The sequence below is a fragment of the Pyxicephalus adspersus genome, chromosome 3 (genome assembly GCF_032062135.1).
Source record: "Pyxicephalus adspersus chromosome 3, UCB_Pads_2.0, whole genome shotgun sequence".
Taxonomy (NCBI): Eukaryota; Metazoa; Chordata; class Amphibia; order Anura; family Pyxicephalidae; genus Pyxicephalus; species Pyxicephalus adspersus.
In genome coordinates this window covers 33,298,524-33,320,347 of record NC_092860.1, presented here as the reverse complement: position 1 = coordinate 33,320,347, position 21,824 = coordinate 33,298,524, and the positions used below count along the sequence as shown (strand labels likewise).

Below are 21,824 nucleotides of genomic sequence, written 5' to 3'. Positions count from 1 at the left end.
AAGGAACCCTGTATGCATTTTAATGCTGAGGCTTGACAACGCTCTGGACTTGTCCTGGAATAAGGCTGATTCAGAATATTGATGGGATAACTCCTCTCAACAAATTTCTGGTACATAAACTGAAGTTGTTGTTCACAATCCACCAGAGCTAAGCATAAGCAAAACACCCTAAGGCATTGGTAGATTGGTAAGCTATCTTTCAAAGTGTTTGGATGAGCACACTGATAAGTCAAAAGTGTGTTCCTATCTGTAGGTTTTTAGTATGGTATGTAAACAATCTTCACTAACCAAGATAAAGTCGTCTAATAATGAATGCTCAGTAGAAATAAAAACTGAGCATTAAATATTTCTGGATTAAAAACATTGCCAACAGCAACTGAATTAGGCAAAGCAACAAACTCATCAATTACCTTATGCCATCTTTTCCAAATTACAAAGATATCATCTATAAACCTTGTCTATAACTTACCATGCTGACGGTATGAGGAAGGAAAATTATATTTTTCTTAAAGTGCCCATGGCAGTGCCCTGTACTTGAAGATAATAATGTTTCTTGAACTTTGGGAAGGTACCAATGCTTTCTCCAGCCCACATAAAACATGTTCAACAGCTCCTAAGCCAATATCAGTTGTGTATGATAGGTTACATTGTTACATAGTAGGTTAGGTTGAAAAAAGACATACGTTCATCAAGTTCAACCATTAGAGAAATAAATATATCCCAGATAAAAGCCCTATAGATATAGTTGATCCAGAAGAAGGTAAAAAAACCATAGTTCAATTTGCTCCAACAGGGAAAAATCCCTTCCTGATTGATAAGGTAAGTCAAATATTACTGGAGTTCAAGGGTGTTTAGGTAACAACCAGTCTGCAAAATGTTCATCAATCCACCGATTACAGCTTGCAATTGTGTTGAGGTAGGAAAGTTCATTTATTACCTCTCAAATGAGGTCACTATTCTAACATAACTCGTATCATCGTCAAGTAGTCGTATCATACCATCCCTGTAATCAATAAAGTTCATACCAACCCCTCCAGGACCCTAATCTGCAGGTCTTCTTTTTTGTTCACAGCCCCATGATGATATTTGAATATGTTTATGTATGCCTCAATAAGTAAGTGTCCTGGTGGTACACATTTTCTATGTACCCTGAAAGGTAAGGGGAGGATAGAACACTCCATGGATATGTACCACCAACACTTTCTGTACATTCCATATATATGCTTTTTGCAGCAAATTATTTTTTTTTTAAATAACCATCAATCAATAATCAACATCTTGTTTTTTAAGGAATATTTTTTTCAGCCTACCTGTCTAGTTTATGATTCATATTTCACTATGTTTTTTCCATCATTTTTTCAATTGTGTTTTATTAGCTTACCTAACTTATTATATTCAAAAGGTTAGTATTATTATTTTGTTGTAAGTCTGCCACACTCCAGAACATTATTGTATTTTTTCTTGTACTTATTGTCCTTTAAGTTGGCTATGAGAATTATTTTTTAAGGTGGTGCTGCCACACTGTGGGTAAAAATAAGTGTTTCTTTGCTCTGGTTGAAGTGATTGTATCTGCTAAAGGATATGTATTTCTGTCAACCCAGTAATTGGATTTACACCTCGGTTTAGGAGAAACTTGGACTGCTGACCTTGTTTTTTACTACTGCATTCTCTAAACAAAACAGCTAGGTGATCTCCTCTGGACTGGGCAGTCCTGGAACAGCAATGAACTATTAAGTCTTATAAATCAAGTATAGACTTGATTAAGTCATCTCCCTACCTTCTCCTTCAGTTCGCATGTACCTGACTGGCAAATAAACTGCAATCAAGTCAAAGTCTGTTTTTTAAACTAGTTGCATTTAAAAACTGTATTGAACAAAAAACTGAATTTATTGATGTTAAAGTTAGGAAATTTAAATGAACTGCTGATGACTGCCTTTTAAAATATTTAGAGCTGGACAGTGTTAGCTCCATTTTCAGGTTACATGGATTAAAACATGTTTTTTTTATTATAATATGGTTAATCTTATTCGATGGTTTCTACATTTTCCACTTAACATAAAATTAGTGGAGAACCTAGTATATTTAACACCTGGCCTGGATGAACAGGCAGAGAAAAAGCAGACAGTAAATATTTTCTCACCGGTAATCTGAAAATTGTCTATAAAATCATCTTGTTACAAAAATGAATAATACAAATGGGCAGTTGTGACAGAATGTGGACAATAATCTGCTAATCATGGTAAAATGACCACAAATGAACAAATGTGACAATTTTAGAACTAGCAGGAAATTGTGACGATATGTTGGCACTCCTGACAATATATGGGTAACAAAGAGGCAATGTCGCTAAAATGCAGACAACGCAAAATCGTGACAATATGCAGGCAACAAATGGGCAAACTGGACAATACATGGGCAATACTAAATGCAGGCAGTGAATGATATGTAGACAACAACCTAAAAACTATGATGATATCTGACCAAACCGGCAATCATAACAAATTCAGGCCAACATATGGACAGTTGTAACAATATAAGGACAACTAATTGGCAGTTGTGACAACAGATGGACAGTCATGACAATATGTGAATAGTGTCACTAGTGTGACTGGAGTCATACCCTCTACCTTCAAATGTACAGTATTATATACAATTATACATTTCCACAGTATATACAAGTTTATGTTCCTCACAATAAATCTTATTGGAGCTCTTTGGCCCTTCTAAATCACAATAACACATTGGCCTGTTCTGTCTACATTGCTTCCCTGCACACAGTTACAGCATGTCCCATTAAATTGCTTTGTTTGACAGATTATGATCAGTTCCCCTTTTTATGTGGTTATAATGGTTCACAAAAGGATACAGCCAGGGGATTTATTGCAAGGTTTACATGTGGTTTGATATGACCGCATGATATATTATGAACTGATTGCAATAATACCATAATAATGTATTTTAACAGAAAAAGCAGGTTAGGTAGGGTACTCAAGCTTTCAGGGTATGTTTATATAAAAGTCAAAGCAGGTCAGTAAGGCATGTTTAGTTATTTACTGCTTCATATGAGGGCAGATAAAAAGTAAGATAAGTACCATTCCATATGTGACATGCGTCTACATATTTTTCAATCTGTGACAAATGCAACCACAATAAGACAAGCATATTATCATTGCATTAATGAATTTACCTATTTTCTTATAATGCAAAACATGTTTCCAACTTAAAATGTAAAAAGGAATGTAATATTTTAGGAGCATTGTAAATAAAGACAAATTTTCATTTTAGTACTGAGGTTATAGTTTCGTTCCTTTCAAGATACAGCATTACATTTGTATGTTCTGTTTTTGCCTGGTTTTCCTCCAGGCACTCTGGTTTCTTCCCACAAACCCCAAGCATAATGGTAAAAAAAAGGTTTCCACCCATGTGAGTAAGAATTAGATTTTAACCTCTTATGGGAAAAGGAACTTAAGGTAAAAACTTTTGCTATATATATATAGTTTTTTTTATATAAATAAAACTTAATAAATAGTGTAAGCATCTGTAGAAGATGCTAATATTGAAGCTGAAATAGTCCCATCATGCATCCACATTAGAATTAAAAGTATTGCTTCATTTTCCATTTAAGCTTATACTATTAGGAATATAAATATGAAGTATATATTAGAATGAAAACTTGAAACCCAACATTTTAACTGCCAATTGTAGGCTTCTGTGAGATTTGATCTTTGTGATTGTCCTGTAACAACTTATGGTACAATTACCGTATTTTTTGCCATATAAGACGCACTTTTTCTTCCCCAAAACTGGGGGGGAAAAGTTAGTGCGTCCTATACGACAAATTTGTTAAAAAAAATAATTAAAATATTATACTCACCCGATACCCGATCCTGCGTGTGTTTCTGGCTGCAGCGTGTCTCTCTTCCTCCTTTAAAATTGGGTGCGTCTTATATTCCGGAGCGTCTTATACGGCGAAAAATACGGTAAATTCAGCATATGAATTATGAAGTTCATTAAATAGAATATTACTGAATGAAAAAGGTTTTAAGACCCCCCCCCAAAAAAAAAGTTATTTTAGATATTAGATTAATTGCACCACATTCTGCAATAAGCTATGCAAGACAAAAATTGTTTGATCACATAACCTGCTGAAATCGTGTAGCATATTTAATATAGCAACAGGTTAAATAATTAATTTAAATTTCAGTAAAAACAAAGAAAAATGTACTATTGTCAAATGTTTTAACCTAATTTTGAAACGCCTGAATTTCTGACACATTGGCCCTGATTTATTAAAGCTCTCCAAAGCTGGAGAGGATACACTTTCATCAGTGAAGCTGGGTGATCCAGCAAACCTGGAATGGATTTCCTATTAGCAAATGTATTAAATTCCGAACCAAATCCATTCCAGGTTTGCTTGATAACCCAGCTTCACTGATGAACATTTATCCTCTCCAGCCTTGGAGAGCTTTAATAAATCAGGCCCATTATATGCACTTGGGAGAAGGAGGTTCTCTGTTTTCTATATTCCAAACAATAATGTAGACAGGCAACACATTACACTCTCTTCCTCCTGTAACATCTCTAGGCCTGCTCTTTGTAATTAGGTAAGTTACCAGACTAGTGATTTGTTCTCTTAGTTAGCACTAAAGGTTGTATACATAGATATGACACCATTCAATAGGATTAGTAAAACTATGGTATTAACCCAGTCATTTGCATTTTCTTATTTTCTAACTTTTCATCTGCATGTCTGAGTTGGTATTTAAAGTGAACAATACTTCAAAAATAGGAAGGAAGGAAGGGCTTTAAAGGCATACCTAATCCCATATTTTACTGACTAATGCCATACAGCAAATAATAATTTACATTCATTTTTGTACTAAAAACAAAATGAATAAAACATTATTAAAAAGATTTTTCCAGACTTATGTTTGTGTTATCCTGATTACATTGACATATCAGAATTTTTCTTGACGGGTTTCGTGACTTTGGTCACTTACTCAGTAGGAACATAAAGTCTGTTCTACAAATATAATGGTACTCAATTAGAATCACATATATAAATATATACACATCCTCATTAGTATACAAATCAACTTATTATGTTCATTATTTTCTTACATATCCGCTTTGTTCAATGGAATCAAGCCCCTATTGGGTACTACAGTATACACAGAGGGAGAGAAGGGGAAAAAACACACTCGTGACACACATCCACAGACAGCTCCTAATATTGGGCTTTGGTTTTGGAGACCCTTTTAACACAAAAAAATATAATTCCTATTTCTACGTTTATTTATTAAAAGATTCCAACGTTGTGTGATTAATTATTATTACTTATTATTAATTTCATACTTCCAATTCATTAATAACATAATCAATGAATTAACAATTAACAAATTAACTGAGATTCAAATGCTATAGGTGTCATGCTCTCTATTCAATCCCTTAATCATCCATATAACCCCCCCATACCCCTAGTGATAAATAAGCCTCTAATTCATAATCATATTTCTCCAATTTGAATATATATTAAGAACAATAATAGCCACTGGTTTTATTGTATGTGATATAATTATGAAAACATTTTTTATCCAATATTAACCATTTATTTATTAAGAAGTCTTCTTTATATTTGAAAATAGAGCCAATCATATCCCCTAGTTTGTATGAACATTACTTGTGCTAATCAACAATTATACCAGTAACCGCTATATATGTGACTTTTATACTATCCAATTCCCCTTACAAATATAAACATATCAACAAGCATAATAAAGAGCTATACCATTTCTGCTCAGTCCAAATTCAATCCCATTAGGATATTTGTCTCTGAAGTTTCCACAGGAAGCTTTTACCAAGCTTCCTCTGCTTGATTAAAAAAATCAAAAATCACATCAACCATTGTTTGAAACCAGCCTGTTTTCTAGTTAAGCCAAAGCTGTGTATTGCGTGTTTATGCTTCACTTCCGATGCCGGCGTGTGTCGGCGTCCCTGGTGGAGGAGGCGGGTTCCACCCAGCCGAGGGATCTCCATCCCTCCCATAGATGGCATACAGGGGGCGCCCTCTTGGAAAAGGGAAACAGGCACAGCAGGAAGAGCAATGATTCCTTTCTAAGATTCAGCATTTATCAAATAGAAAACGAACAGAGAAGCTCATAACATATAAAAGGCAATCATCATATACCGGAACTCTGCCAATTCTCTTCAACAATATTTCATAAATAATATATTATATTTAGAATTCACATAGGTTTAAAACTATTTTCCATTGGTCAACTGAGATAATGACCCTGATTTATGAAAGCTCTCCAAGGCTGGAGAGAATACACTTTCAGAAGTGAACTGGGTGATCCAGCAAACCTGGAATGGATCGGGTCCAGGATTCAAAACATTTGCTAGCAAATAGAAAATGATTTTTAAATATTCATTCAATGTTTTCTGGATCACCCAGTTCACTTCTGAAAGTGTATTCTCTCCAGCCTTGGAGAGCTTTCATAAATCAGGGCCAGTAGGTAATTTTGGAGGACAGAGGCATAATTGTATTGTAATGTATTTCTAGGCCACGCTTTCACCGTAGGTCCAAAAGGAACGGGAGTGGCACGAGACTATTTGTTCATTACTACTTAGTATTTATAGAACAGATTGAAAAACAGACATTCATTTAATTGAGATAGTAATAAACGTAGGGAACATAAACATGATTGGATTATGATATCTATCTGGGCCACGCTTTCACCATAAGTCCATAAGGGACAGGTGTGGCACGAGTTTATTGAGTCATTACTACTTAGTGTTTTAAGAACGGAATGAAAAACAGACATTCATTTAATAGAGATAGTAATTATCACAGGGAACATAAACATGATTGCATTATGATAGTCCATAAAGAACAGGTGTGGCCCAAGAATATTGTGTCATTTACTACTTAGTGTTTATACGAAGGGTTTGAAAGACAGACATTTATTTAGTCCTAGGTACTTATTTGCTTTTAAATCAAATATCCACTTAGTTTCTTTTTGCAATATAATTTTGTCAAAGTTTCCTCCCCTAGTGTCTGGGAAGATTCTTTCCAATGCTATTAATCGCAGCTCATTAAGAATAAATTTGTGGTCAATGCCTGTATGATAGCTCAGTGGTGTGATCAGTTTCACATTCTTGATGTTATAATTGTGTTCATAAATTCTTCTTTGGAAGCATCTCTTTGTTTTCCCAATATCAAACCGTCGACAACTGCAGAAGGTCATATATATGACCCCCTCAGTGTTACAGTCCATGGTTCCATTGAGTTTTCTTTTTATATTGATGGGTTTTGGAAAACTGTCACTTTTACTGTGTATCCATGGGCAATATGTGCATCTCCCACAAGAATATGTTCCCACTTTTAAAGTGTATTTTAAGTGGTTCTCTTCTTTAAAATGACTCTTCACTAATTTATCACTTAGGCAAGGTAATTTCCTAAACGAAAATTGTGGTTCAGCCGGAATTAACCCACTAATCATAGGGTCAAATGTTAATAATGGCCAAAATTTTTTACAGATTTCATGTAGTTCTCTATGATGATCTGAGTATCGTGTAACAATTCCTAATTGATTGTCCCTGTTCTTTTGTTGATGATTAGATCTATATAGAGTTTCCATTCTTGTGATTCCCTTAACTCTCTGATACGTGCTTTTTAGTAATTTTCAACTGTATCCCCTTTCCAATAGTTTATACTGTAGTTCTAGGACTGCTCGTTCAAACTCACCGTCGTCTGAGCAATTTCTTCGTATTCTTAAGTATTGAGAATAGGGTATATTTTTTAATAAATGTTTGGGATGTGCACTGTCTGGCGATAAAATCAAATTACCCGCTGTGGGTTTCCTATTAAATTTGGTTAAGGTAAAATATGTTCCTCATTAATTCCTACTTCTATATCCAAAAATGGTTAGTTTAAGGTGCTTTTCTGGTATGTGAATTTAAGGTTATAGCTGTTATCTCCTAATTTTTCCAAAAATTCCACCAGCTGTTTTTCTGTGCCAGTCCATAACATGAACACGTCATCTATGTACCTCCGCCACAAAAAAATGTAGCAGAGGTACATAGACATGGCCTTCCCTCAAAAAACTTCTTTTTCCCTCCCCCCAGGTACAGGTTGGCATATGTGGGGGCACAATTGGTCCTCATAGCTACCCCCTGCATTTGGAGGTAGATTTGTTCATCAAATGTGAAAACATTTTTCATAAGTATATATTCAAGCAAAGATATCAGAAAGGAGTTTTCCCGAGTTAGATGAATACTTCTTTCAATAAGGAATGACCTCACTATTTCTAAACCCTTCATATGCGGTATACTAGAGTATAACGCTTCAATATCTATGCCCACCAGAATCGTATCTACAGGTACATTTAATCCATCAATTACTTTTTAGAGTTCAGGGGTCTCTTTCAAAAAGTATGGTAGGCTGTATACAAATGGTCTAAAAATTTTATCCACATATTTTTATTGGGAAAACAAAGAGAGGGATGCTGACACACAGCGGGCAGACACATAAAGGAGAGAGTGCCGGCGGTATTTCACCTGCCAGCATCAGAGGAGAAGCATAAACATGGAATACCCAGTTTTGGCTTAAACAAGTAAGACACTTGATTTCCTAATGAAGAGGAAACCGGTTGGTTTCTAACAATGGTTGATGTGATTTTTGATTTTTTTAATCAAGCAGAGGCAGCTTGGTAAAAGCTTCCTGTGGAAACTTCCTGTGGAGACAAATATCCTAATGGGATTGAATATGGACTGAGCAGAAACGGTATAGCTCTTTATTATGCTTGTTGATATGTTTTATATATTTAAGGGGAATTGGATAGTATGGAAGTCACATATATAGCGGTTACTGGCAAAACTGTTGATTAGCACAAGTTATGTTCATACAAACTAGAGGATATGGTTGGCTCTATTTTCAAATATAAAGAAGACTTCTTAATTAGTGTTGATGTTCGAATTCGGGTTGTTCCTATATTCGACCCGAATATGGCTGTTCGAATTCGAGTAGACCCGACCCGAAAAACACGGGAATCGACAGCAAAAATTCGTGAAAATGTTCGTTTGAAAATAAAAATTTTTCTTAAATTATTTATTTCGTATGTGTTTTTATTTTAAACGTCCCTCCCTGCATCGTTCAAATGATTGTATCTAGTGTGTGGACACTGTTGGTGGATTATATATGAATGATCATATTGTTACAGCATGTACAGAATTGTGCACAATATGATTGTTCAAGTATAATCGTGCATAATCGTTGACATTTTCTAACAATAATTATTGGAAGCGTGTACCTAGCTTTAGCCTAAAATTGATTTGACAGGTGCTCTTTAATCTTCATGTGAAGTACAGGGGTATGTAATAGTGTATGTATGTTTTTATATTGTTTGTATCTTTTTATGTATCCTTTTACAGTGTATCTTTTTACAATGTATCTTTTTATGTATCCTTTTATAATGTATCTTTTTATGTATCCTTTTACAATGTAACTCTTTACAATGTATCTTTTTATGTATCCTTTTATAATGTATCTTTTTACATCTGTTTGGAGGCTGTAGAAGCTCTACACAGTGCTGAAAAAAACCCGAATTTTTCCTCCCATTGACTTGTAATGGTGTTCGACTTTGACATTCGACCACCCGAATTTTTTTGCTATATTCGAGCGAATAGCTGCTGAATCGAATAGTGAGCTATTGGACCAACACTATTCTTAATAAATAAATAGTTATATTGGATTAAAATGTTTTTATGATTATATCACACACAATAGAGCCAGTGGCTAATAATGTTCTTAATATATATTCAAACTGGAGAAATATGATTATGAATTAGAGGTTTATTTATCACTAGGTGTATATATGGGGGGGATTTTTGGATGATTAAGGGATTGAATAGAGAGTATGACACCTATAGCATTTGAATGGCAAATAATTTTTTAATTAATTGATTGATTATGTTATTAATACATTGGAAGGATGAAAATAATAAGTAATAATAATGGATTACACAACAATGTTGGAATCTTTTAGTAAATAAATGTAGAAATAAGAAATATATTTCTTTTTGTAAAAGGGTCTCCAAAACCAAAGCCCAATTTTAGGAGCAGCCTGTGGATGCATGTCACGAGTTTGTTTTTTCCCTTTCTCTCTCACTGTGCCTACTGGAGTATCCAAAAGGGGCTTGATTCCATTGAACGAAGCGGATATGTAAGAAAATAATGAACATAATAAGTTGATTTGTAAACTAATGAGAATGTGTATATATTTATATATGTGATTCTAATTGAGTACCATTGTATTTATAGAACAGACTTTATGTTCCTCCTGAGGAAGTGACCAAAGTCAAGAAACGCGTTGAGGAAAAGTCTGATAAATTTGTACATGCTGTATAGCATCAGTCAGTAAAATATGGGATTAGGAACGCCTTTAAAGTCCTTTCTTCCTTCCTATTTTTGAAGTATTGTTCTTAGAAAAATTATGGGATATGGCATTGAGGAATTAGAGGGGATATCTATTTTGTTGTTTTGGTATTTAAAGTCATCAGCCATTGATTGAGCTAGGTAAACAATTTATTCCATCGGTAAATTAACCCCAATTGCTTAATTCCATAACGTCTGCAAGATTTTGGAGTATAAAGGTTCATTCTTCAAATGCAACTTATTTTAACAACAGAAATTATCTCAATTCTCTGAAAACTTTTTTCATTTCAGATAACAAAACCACAAGCTGAGCTTTACAACATGAGCTACAATGAGACAATATTATTCATTGCACTGATGGTGCTATGCAAAGCCTACAGGATGGAGAATCTGTTGATAAAGCCAGTATTTCTGAGCTGCACCACTGACACTTAATACATCATTACTGTACAATAAAGAAGAACTGTACATATAAGATATTACTTCAAATATTAAATCTAACACAAGTAATTTATAAAATCAAACTTCAAATTTTACTGTCATTTGAGTGACTGAATATTACATAACTTTGTAATCCTCTATTTTTATGGCATAGCTGTTTTTGCAGCATATAACATATTGCACAATCACACTTAAGCCCAATTTTAACTATGAAAGCAGAAGCAGAGTATATGTTTACCAGCCAATACTTCCCTGCCTTGTACATATTATTTTGTAACAGGGAATGAAGAAAAATACCTGCTCTATTCTTTCTCCATTCTCTGTTACAGTGGTGGATGTATACATTTTTATATAAAAGTTTTATAGAAGTCAAAATGAGATAGACTTAATTTTTAGAGCAACTAAGAATATTATATATAATATTATGTACACTAGGGCATTTTGTAAAAATGGACAGGCTGCTCCTTGTTTCCTTGTTATGGTTCTCCAACATATATATTTAAATAGCTGTACACACTTACAATAGTTCTCGCACGATAGTCGGCACAGGGCCGATATTGGATGAGAATCTGAAGTGTGTACAGCCTGTGTCGTTCATTGTCCGAACGACCGTCCTGGCGGATCCACGGACGATGAAGGATGAATGATCGTAATGCAAAGGAAAGGGGGAGAGGGCGCAGTGAGGTGCCACTCCGTTGTTCTCCCCCTCCCCTCTGCAAAGAGAAGAACGGTGCTGTATTGACAGCATTCGTTCATCCATCGTGCAATGCTTAGTCGTTGGAAAGGATCGTGAAAGATCCTTTTGAACGACTATAATTGGAAGTGTGTACACGGCCTAAAAGAGAGCAGTCTGCCCTTTTTTCCAAAATTTTTTCCCTGATTGTTGGTTGCTTGTAATATGTTGGAAATAATATGCTGCAAGTAAAGAGAAAAAAAAGGTTGTATATATTCCCGATTGCAGAAAGGGCGAAATATAAAAAAATATTAATAATAATAATAATAATAATATTGAAGCCTTATTATATTTAATTTTGTTCATGTAGGAGTATGCATGTGTATGTGTATTTATGTGTACACATACATATAAATATTTCGCCCTTTCTGCATTAATATGTATATATGTGATAATAGTTTATTTTTTACTTCAGACATACTTTTGGGCAGTCCCCTGAGGAAGCCAAGAGGCGAAACGCGTCCGGGCCGTGAGATAAATACCCTGACGATTTAGTTTACTGGTTAAACCATCTATCTGTACAGTTTGTTTAACCTCAAACCAAATAATAGTATAGTTGCTCTATGTTGGAAATAGGATTTCAATATTGTGTGAATAAATTTTATTTTTCTAACAGAATTGCCAGTAAAAGCCTGCTTTCTCTTTCACTGTGCTTTATTTTTAGACTTACTCAGGCTTTGCAACTGTTAACTTCAATTATTTAAGGAGTCCCTTTTGGTAGAATCCATCTCCCCCTTTCTCTTCACTACGCATCATGTATTTAAGTCCAAATTTATGGTAAGTTAGCCTAGGTGCTACAAAGTGAATGTAAAACTACATGCTGTTACAAAAGCATGTCTGCCAAGCTAAGATGTGCAAAAATGGTGGATTTTATGTGAGCCTGATGTGAATCCGAATAAATCTTCCCCAAATTTTACCTTCTCTAGCTGCAGCATAAATTCTAATGATATGAAATACTGTTTTGTTTTTCCTACTGCATTTTAAAAAGTAGAATATATTTATGGCAACAATACAGAAATAGGTGTTAAGCTGCATCTGTGAATAAGGATTGTAATATTACCCCACTGCTCCAGGGTTTTTGTAAGATGACATAATTCTTGTTTAAATCAAAAAAGCATGCACCACTAATAGAGAAGTTTATTGTACGTCTGTAACCCACATCAGAAATTAGTTAATAGTTCCAGACAATCAATATTGAATATAGCAACATTTTCATGATATAGAATGGATAAATGAAGAAACAGTTTGGTTCTTATGGGCAACAATTATTTTTTTCCTTTAGACTGATTGATCAATTTGTTCCAAAGTGCAGATAAAACAGTGAGATTTAATTTTCTCTTTACCATTCTGTATCCTATACTATTACTGTAAAATAAAAATTTCTCCAGTGTGATTCCAGGAGGTGAATTAAGACTGGGCCTTGATTTACTATACATGAAGAAAACTTGTGTTCATATCAATTATCCAGTTACTGCTCAATGGGATAAAGACTGCTAACATACTTTATTTGCTAAAATGGTAGAGGGTTAGATGCTAAATCCTCTACCAGGCATTTATGTCCATCCTTACATTCCATTACTCACTGTCCTAGTAAAATATGCAGTTGGGGGAAAAGGGCTAAAACAAAATAATGAAAAAGTTCTCTTCATAAACCCAGTATCATTTTGGAGATTTGGATACTGTATCCTAGAAAAAAAAATCAAACAATGGCTTCATACATGTGTAAACGCTTTTGGTTAAAACTATTGATTAACTATTAACACATAAAACTATTGATTATGTTTACCTGAAACCCTTGTAATACAGAGATTTAATATTCACACTAATATTCACAGGGAATTGTTTATTCCTTAGTGGTTTATTTAAATCAGGACCCTTTTAATGATTATTGTTATCATAACAATGGGACTAGTCAATATTGGTAGGCAAGACTTGATACACCACGAGAGCCACATTCTGAGCTGGCAGTGTAGGGATAAATATTTGCTTTCTCACTACAACCATGTAACTGGGAAAATTCATGACCTGTTTCAAATATCTGAGCTGATATTGAACGTGTGTTAACATTACAATCAATATAATTTTATAGCTGTCATAAGTAACGGTATGGATCTGTTTAAATTTAACGCTTGAACAAAACTGTGGTTTAACTAGGCCCTATAACTTTAATCATGTATGAAGTGTTATGTGTGCAGAGAAGATGAGTTTTCATAAGACATTTTCATTCATCTGTACATATTTTGCATCAATGGACATATGATAATAGAAAAATGTAGTGTTAATAGCAGGTAAAATGGTATATATGAGGTTTGTATTCGTACTTTTCTTCTGAAAATACTATATACGCTTGGTTAACGCTTGGTATCTTCTTTAATGCCACAATTACCATATCTTAGGGAGTAAATATTCCAACACCTTCCCACCTAAGCCACAAAAAAGTTGGATAGATCATAATTATATAATAATAATATTAGTTTTATGTTTTCTAAACATAAAATATTAAAATTTTACACCACTATATATATATATATATATATATATATAGTGGTTTAAGTTTTAAAAACCATTTAAACTTAGGGTGCTCTAATTTTTAATTTCTTAAATTTTAAGAAACAGAAAATACAATATTATAGTAGGTGCTGAGTTGAGTGTTGAGCTATTAATATACAAAACAGTCAAACTAGGTTTTTACAAAGGGCTTGATTTATTAATTCTACCCAAGACTTGAGAAGATAGACTATCATGAACCTGAGTGATCCAGTAAACCGGTAATGGATTTCTGAAAAATAATTTGCTATTAGCATAGGTTTTAATCCTGTACCAGATCCCTTGTAGGTTTGCTGGATCTTCCAGGTTCTCTCATAATAGTCTATCTTCTCCAAATACCTAGAGAGCTTTAGTAAATCATGCCCATTGCATCATATTTGCTGTAATCTTTTTTCTACACTATGATAGTTGAAGCAAACCTATATTGAGGCATGCTTATACTTCAAACCGTTGGATTTGGAGACAAGACATCTGTGAATAATGAAGCATTTACAGTAAACATTATGCAGCTTCTTTTTTGCATAAGTTCACCTCTTCAACTAATTCACAGTATCTCTGTAAAACAACTTTTCCTCCTCTTAGACAATAATGAAATTATCAATGCAATCCAATAATCAGAACAAAAAACATTTGATGGGCTTCTACTGAAGATTGGTATGAAAACGTATCAGCATACTTAGAACAAATAGTAAGACAACCCTTCATTTACTTCTGTAGTATTAGACATTGTGGGGAAATTCACCTTTTTAAAGTTAGAAACATAAACTTCACATAAACATAAAATTCACCTTTTCTGTATGAGGGCAGATCTTGGCAGCCTGTCAGCTTTCAGGTGTTTAAAGTAGCTAGAGAGTACTACTTGTTTGGAAAAAATGAATAGTTTAATGTCCAGTGTACTTGTAGGATAAGTCCCATTTTCCTGCACGCTATAACTTCCATTCAACAAACATTACAATTTGCAGTAAAAATCTCTTGAGCAAATGTAGTCTATCCAGGAACACCTGTGTGCCTTATGTGCTGATACAGTGGGCCTGATTTATTACAGCTCTCCAAGGCTGGAGAGGATATACATTGATCAGTGAAGCTGGGTGATCCAGAAAACCTGGAATGAATCTAAACCAGGATTCCAAACGTTTGCTAGCAAATGTCTTTGAAAGAATCCATTGCAAGTTTGCTGGATCACCAAAGTACACAGTTGAAAGTGTATCCTCTCCAGCCTTGGAGAGCTTTAATAAATTAGGCCCAGTGTGTGAGAGGCAGTGCTGTGAGCTGAAAAATTCCCTGTCCTTGCTGAAGTTTTTTATTCTGCTGTCATGCTGTTTATTTTACACAGACTTCTGCTAAACTTAAGGTGCGTACACACTTCCAATTTTTATCGTTCCAATCGAACGACGAACGATCGATTGGGCAAAAAATCGTTGGTAAAAAAGTAACCAACGACGCCGAGGAACGAGCAAAGTCGCTGGAAACGAACGACCGGACCGGCGGATCGGATTGGACGACGATCGTTGAACATCGTTCGTGTGTACGGTCGTTCGTTGATCGTCCATGATCTGAGCATGCGTGATGAACGAACGTCCGTTCACTTTACTGTCATGCACATAGTTCCTCTGTCGCTCAAACGATCGTATCTATTGTGTGTACAATATCTATGAACGATCGTGTCGTTAACTCTATGTGCAGGATCGGTGCTATACGATCGTTCATATATATCGTGCATGAACGTTCGTCGTTCGTTTTCCAACGATAATAATTGGAAGTGTGTACGTAGCTTTACACTCAGTGGAGCCACAAAGCAATTCAGTTTAAAATCATAGTAGTACAGGGCTGTTCTTCCTGTGCAAACAGACACAATACAAAGGAGCTGAACTTTGTGATTTATTGTGCTGTCAGCAGTAGCAGAGGAAAGCTGATATCAAAGGTTAGTGAAAACTGGGAGACAAACTCAACATAGTGTTTGGGAAGTATGTAACAAGTTTAAGGATTGCCCAGAGTGCACTAAAGACAGAGGAAAAGAGTTGTTCTGATTTTAGCAATTGGGAGAGATTAGGTGAGATATAACGACTGCACACTATAATATACAGCTGAGAATTAGAACCATTTTGATGAGCAGTGTGACTGTGAACTTTCCCTAATCTCTAAAAGAGCAGACATCTGTAGCTCACCTATAAGAACAATGGAGAGATATGCCCCTATTTTACCTTTAGAAATACGCTCCCTGCCTCCTATTGGTTTCAGTGACTGGCAGGGTCTCAATCTCCCCCTCTGAGCTTAATTAAGCATTAATCTTTTGCAGCCCCTGTAATTAGTTGGAGGAGCTCAGAATACGGATTATAAAACACAAGATGAATGTAAATAAAAAGTACCAAGGGACACTACATGGGAAGGTAGAGGGTATTATTAAGGTGCTAACTAGATTTTAGCTTTAAATGCTGGTAGCCCTTATTCAAATAGTCCTAAAAGTCTCTGAATCCTTTATTAACCCCATAGCCACTGAACCGTAACATATTTAAGGTTAAAGAAGTATGAATTTTTTCGGACATCACTAGCTGAATGTTTGTTTTTTGTCAGTGACTTGGAAACTTGTCATTCTGGAAGCTTTCATATTTCGCTTAGCACACCCTATTCACTTTCTAGCACTGTTATTTTAGTCCCACCATTATTTTGATGAACATTTGTTTGGATTAGTTTTTATCTACTTTACCAACTATGATATGTGCAGTATTTCTTGTTATTATTGGCTGTAGATGCATGCATTTCCTAGTAGTTCCATGCCATCCATGATAGTAATCCAACGCTATAGGGCAAACAGAGGGCTTTTGTTTTTTTTTACCATTAAGGTGCTCTACATCTGATTGTATATACCAAAAAGCATTTTTCCTAACATATTATTTTTTTCTGGAATCTGTTTTTTAGCTGCATTTTCATACATTCAGGCCAATCTGTTTTTTTCCATTCCCATAAAAAAATTGAATCTGTTATGAATGTCTTTTCATTCAGAAAATGAAAAAGCTTTCACAGAGTAAAAAGAAAACACATTTGCCACAGTGTAGAGAATGTGGCTAAATATATAGAACAAAGGTACAAAATGTTACAGGTTAACTTGTAGGAACCAGTAATTCTAAACCATATGAAAAAAAACCTTCAACATCACATTTTAACATGAATGTCAAGTAGATAAACAAAATAAAATATGCAGTCACAATAACAATGTAGCCTTGCACTTAGGACTTGTATTCACCTTTATCCAGATTAATTAGATATTTCCCACTAGATAGCTGGGCTGATTATCAAAATCTTCCTGATAGGGCTTGCACATTTGCCTTGCGTACTTGTTATTTTTTTGTTTTTTTTTAAAGAGTTTGTCTACTTAAAAGCATCATGGGAAACTCACTTCATTTCACTTTGAGGGCTCACTTCCATTTTACAATAAATGCACATGCATTGTCGTGTGCGTTGCTATCCATTTTATTCAAATAATTGGACTACCAATCGCAGCACAGGGCAGAGAAAATTAGTACATACTGCACCTTAAAAGACACCATTTAAAACTGCATATTGTGTTTGGGGTGTCATTGACAATACATGGAAACCTAGTGCACCAACACACATTGTACACTGCAGCATGGTTATGCAACTCACTAGTAAGAATATGACTTGTGCAGGGCACGAGGCACCTGCTAGAAAGGTTTTGATAACCACCACTCTGATCTAGTGCCGGATAACCTGCTGAATTAGGGACAGGAAGGGGTAGCGAGGCAAATATGCCTTATTTCATTTGCCTTTGCAAAACATTGTTAAAAATTGATGGTACAGAATTTCAAATCCTAACATATTGGGGTTGATTTATTAAAGCTCTCCAAGGCTGGAGAGGATACATTCTCATCAGTGAAGCTAGCAAACCCGGAATGGTCATTTTATGTAATGAATGATAGACTTGTTGCAGTTAAAAGATTAAACTATAAAAAACAAGCAGGAGTAGATCAGAAATGTTGCAGAATGTAGTAACTTGTGACTGGGATTTAATGTAACAGGATATTATACTAAGCTTCAGCATACTTGCAAAATATTACAAAACAATGTTGACTGTACATTACGCTACTTATGACTGAATGGTTTGTACATTCCATCTGTACCTCGATAAAGTACAAATGCTTCTGTTACAGCACATTGGCTTTTTGCCTTACTTTCCTGCAATTAGAATACCAGGTACATTGTGCCTTCTTTCAAGGCTTCTATAATGATCGGGATTAATGTCAGTGTTATTATATCTTGACATTTGCTAACTTCTACCAGGTGACCTTGCTCTGACATGAGTTTTTGTAAAAACAAAGTATAAACTGTTATTTCACATGTATTTTAATTTCATATGAATGTTTTTGTTAAACTCTTTAGAAGAGATTTACATGTGTTTTGCTTGCAATGTAATTATTCAATGACCCATTAGACTTAGGTTACAAAACTAACAGATTTGTAAAGGTTCCCTATAAAAAAAAAAATATCTGCAAATTTTTATAGCAGAGTTATCGAAGTCACATGGCTAAAGCAACGGAGGCTTATGCTTAGGATTTGCAAATGCGGCCTACTGTGTTTACAACTTTTTCATTTGCATAATTTGAAATAGCATAAAAGTGTAATAAATATGTGTCATTTTTACAAGTGATATTTCTTGCTGCAAGGCTAAATATTGGGGTCTGGATCTAAATAATAAAAAGTATAATGAAAAAAAATGATTAACTAAGGAATAATTAAATAAAAACCTTAAAATTAGATAAAATTTAAAAAAATGTGCATTTGTTAATTTTGACAGTTTATTTTCCAGTGTTGGGTGTTTGTTCATGACTTGCTATCTTGCTAGCTATTTAATATTTTTACTTGCATCTTCCATTATTGTTACTCAAAGGGCAGAAAAAGAGACTTTATTTTCTATTTTGAGACATGTATAAAACAAAAATACTTGGTTTTTACAGTTTTACCCAAATAGTTGGAAAATAATAAAAGACTTGCTTACGGTCTATCTGGTCAGCAAAAACTTCACCATAGATCATCCAATAGGGCATGTAAAATATGTTCTTTGCCAGTTTCCATGAGGGCTCCTCGCTGGGGAAGAGGATGGCTTGCCTTGCCACACCAAAACTCATCAGCACCACTAACATAATGATAACAAAGTACATCATGTCGATCATCTACAAAAGTGAGCACACAGAAAAAAAAACAAAAAAGAAATAGATAAGATATGTTCTTCTCACCACTAAAATTATAGTTGAGGAGATATAAAGAATAAAAAATTAAATTAAAATTAAGTAAATTGTTGAGGCTGACATATAACATGAGTTTAGAAAATTCACACAAAAAATTATGTTGAGATTCACATTATATCCCATCATGTTCAGATAACATAAGTAAACAGGGATTTTCTTTTTAAATGATTGGACAATCGCATTGAACCTTCTAATAATTTATGTGCGAATGTTTTCATTTAGTTGATCAGCCTCTTTAAATCAGACTTTATGATAATCTGAATTTACCATCGAGAAGAAAATATTATGTAATGTGTGTGCTTATAATCTATTTTAGCCTACATGGTGTCAGGTTTACTGCCTGTGTTCCTTTCTACACATAAAACTAAAAAATAGCAGTAAATAATTCCCTTATTTTATAAGGGACTCCAAGGAATGCTAGGATTCAAATAAAAGATTGTTTATTTTGTTTCCTAATTGGAAAAGCCGAGTTATGCATGTTATATAAATTAAAACAAAATTGTCTATTTAACTGTTGTAATGTACGGTGGATTTTGCAGTATCTGAAAGTTTGAAAATGTAAAGAGCATGACCTGATTAAAAAAACCCAAAAAACAAACATTCAATGTCTTTTCCCACAGGCTGGTTTCTCTGTTAATCAAAATATTGTAGAATAATGATCAGAAGGGGGCCCATCAATTGCCTAAGTAACGGCATTCCTATCAACTTACATGAGAGCCACCCACTGTCTGCATGAATGAGCTGACTCTTAAATGACAGGCAGTAAGAAAGCTCTGACATGAGCAACTTAGCATGCATCTGATTCCTGTTTGGTATTCAACCAAAGTTCTGACATAGTGGCAGCCCTTGAGGCAAGTAGAGCAAAGCTTTAATGCAGGTTTAGTCTATACAGTATGTATAAAATGCTGTATTATCGCATGCTAGTATTAGTCTAGACTTTTTTATTTCGTTATGCATGTAAAGATCTGTAAAACAGTCAATTTAAAATGCATTTCAGAATCTGAAAAATTTATGTTGCTTAGTTCAATGGGTTCTGCAGTTTAGGGTATACTGAAAAGAATAAACAGGTCAACAGAGCAGTCCATCAGTTTTATAAAATGGTAGATCAATGCAGGATGATATAATATTCAAACAATTACATAATAGGTGCATAAAACACAGAATATTAAATGTCGCATTCTAAGCTTCTAACATATCTAAATTATATCTCTTCAGTTGGAGAATATTTATATCATGCTACATCCCTATTTACAAAGTACAAAAAGAGAAATGCGAACCTTGGGACTTTTTAGGCATTATTATTAACTATTTACATACACTATGACATTCTTTAAAATCATTTAAAACATCCACAATATTACATTACATAGCCATATGGTGTATAGTTTCATGCAAACGTTCTAAGTGTTTCGCAGAGTGCAGTCCACTTTATCAAGAAAAAAAAGAGACCTACAATATTGACCACTTATTAATAATCAAAAACTCTTTTACCAGAATTATATACAATAACAATTTGTTTTTTCTGCTTTTAAGAATGTCAAAGTGTATGTAAATCCAGAATTAATATTAATGCCTAAAAAGTCCCAAGTTTCACGTTTTTCTTTTTATGCTTCTAACATAGGAATTCTTAGTCAATCTATTAAGTTCAGATTGGCTGGGATTTCTTTTAAAACAAAGCACAGGATGAATATTCAAACCCACAGCATGCATTTAAAGATTCAGAACATTTAACTTACCATTTTGCCAATCATCATGACATATGGTCCAAGATACTTGTTGACACCAAAGATATCAAGCAACCGTATATACCAGTAGATGATATTTACACAATATATCACCCGTCCATAGCTGCTGAAAGGTTGCTCCTGTAAGCGAAACACCATTCCAATAGAGAAGAGAAGGATGGAGATGAGATCTGTCACATTCCAGTATTCTTGCAGCCAAACTTTAAATTTCTGTAACAACTTCCCTGGTTCTGACATTAGGATCTGCATGGAAACACAGCATATGACCACAATCAAGATCTGGGAGGGAGATTTTTTTGCACACAAATGTTGAATAAAACCTGATTATGCCAAGAAATGTATGTCTGATATTGTATAAAATCTATAAATACCTAAAGAATAATCTCATGGGGACGGTCACTAATTAAATGATGTAGTTCTCATATCAGGCTTATTCGGTCAGGTATTAATATAATATAAAAGTACATATTTTATTTTATTTCTTCCAAAATTACCCAAAGCTGAATAGTTTACCATTTGTGTGAAACATCAATGTGAAAATGTAAGTTACCTGTCTTTTTTTCTGACCCTAATGCTTTCTTAGTAGCTGAATCACAGCAAATATGTAGCTAATGATCCCGAATTTCTGATCTGCATACATGATGTGGATGAATAATGTGTAT

General features: G+C 34.4%; 1 protein-coding gene across 2 annotated transcripts in view; it reads right to left on the bottom strand.

Annotated features, from left to right (window-relative positions):
* TRPM3 (transient receptor potential cation channel subfamily M member 3) overlaps nucleotides 1–21,824 on the bottom strand; it is a 217,943-nt gene that overhangs the window by 20,486 nt on the left and 175,633 nt on the right. For both annotated transcript variants that reach the window (XM_072404162.1, XM_072404163.1), the window contains 2 exons: nucleotides 21,154–21,405; nucleotides 19,168–19,342 (listed from right to left, as the gene is read on the bottom strand). In XM_072404162.1, coding sequence (XP_072260263.1) covers nucleotides 19,168–19,342; nucleotides 21,154–21,405 — 427 coding nt within the window. The remainder of the gene's footprint in view (nucleotides 1–19,167; nucleotides 19,343–21,153; nucleotides 21,406–21,824) is intronic.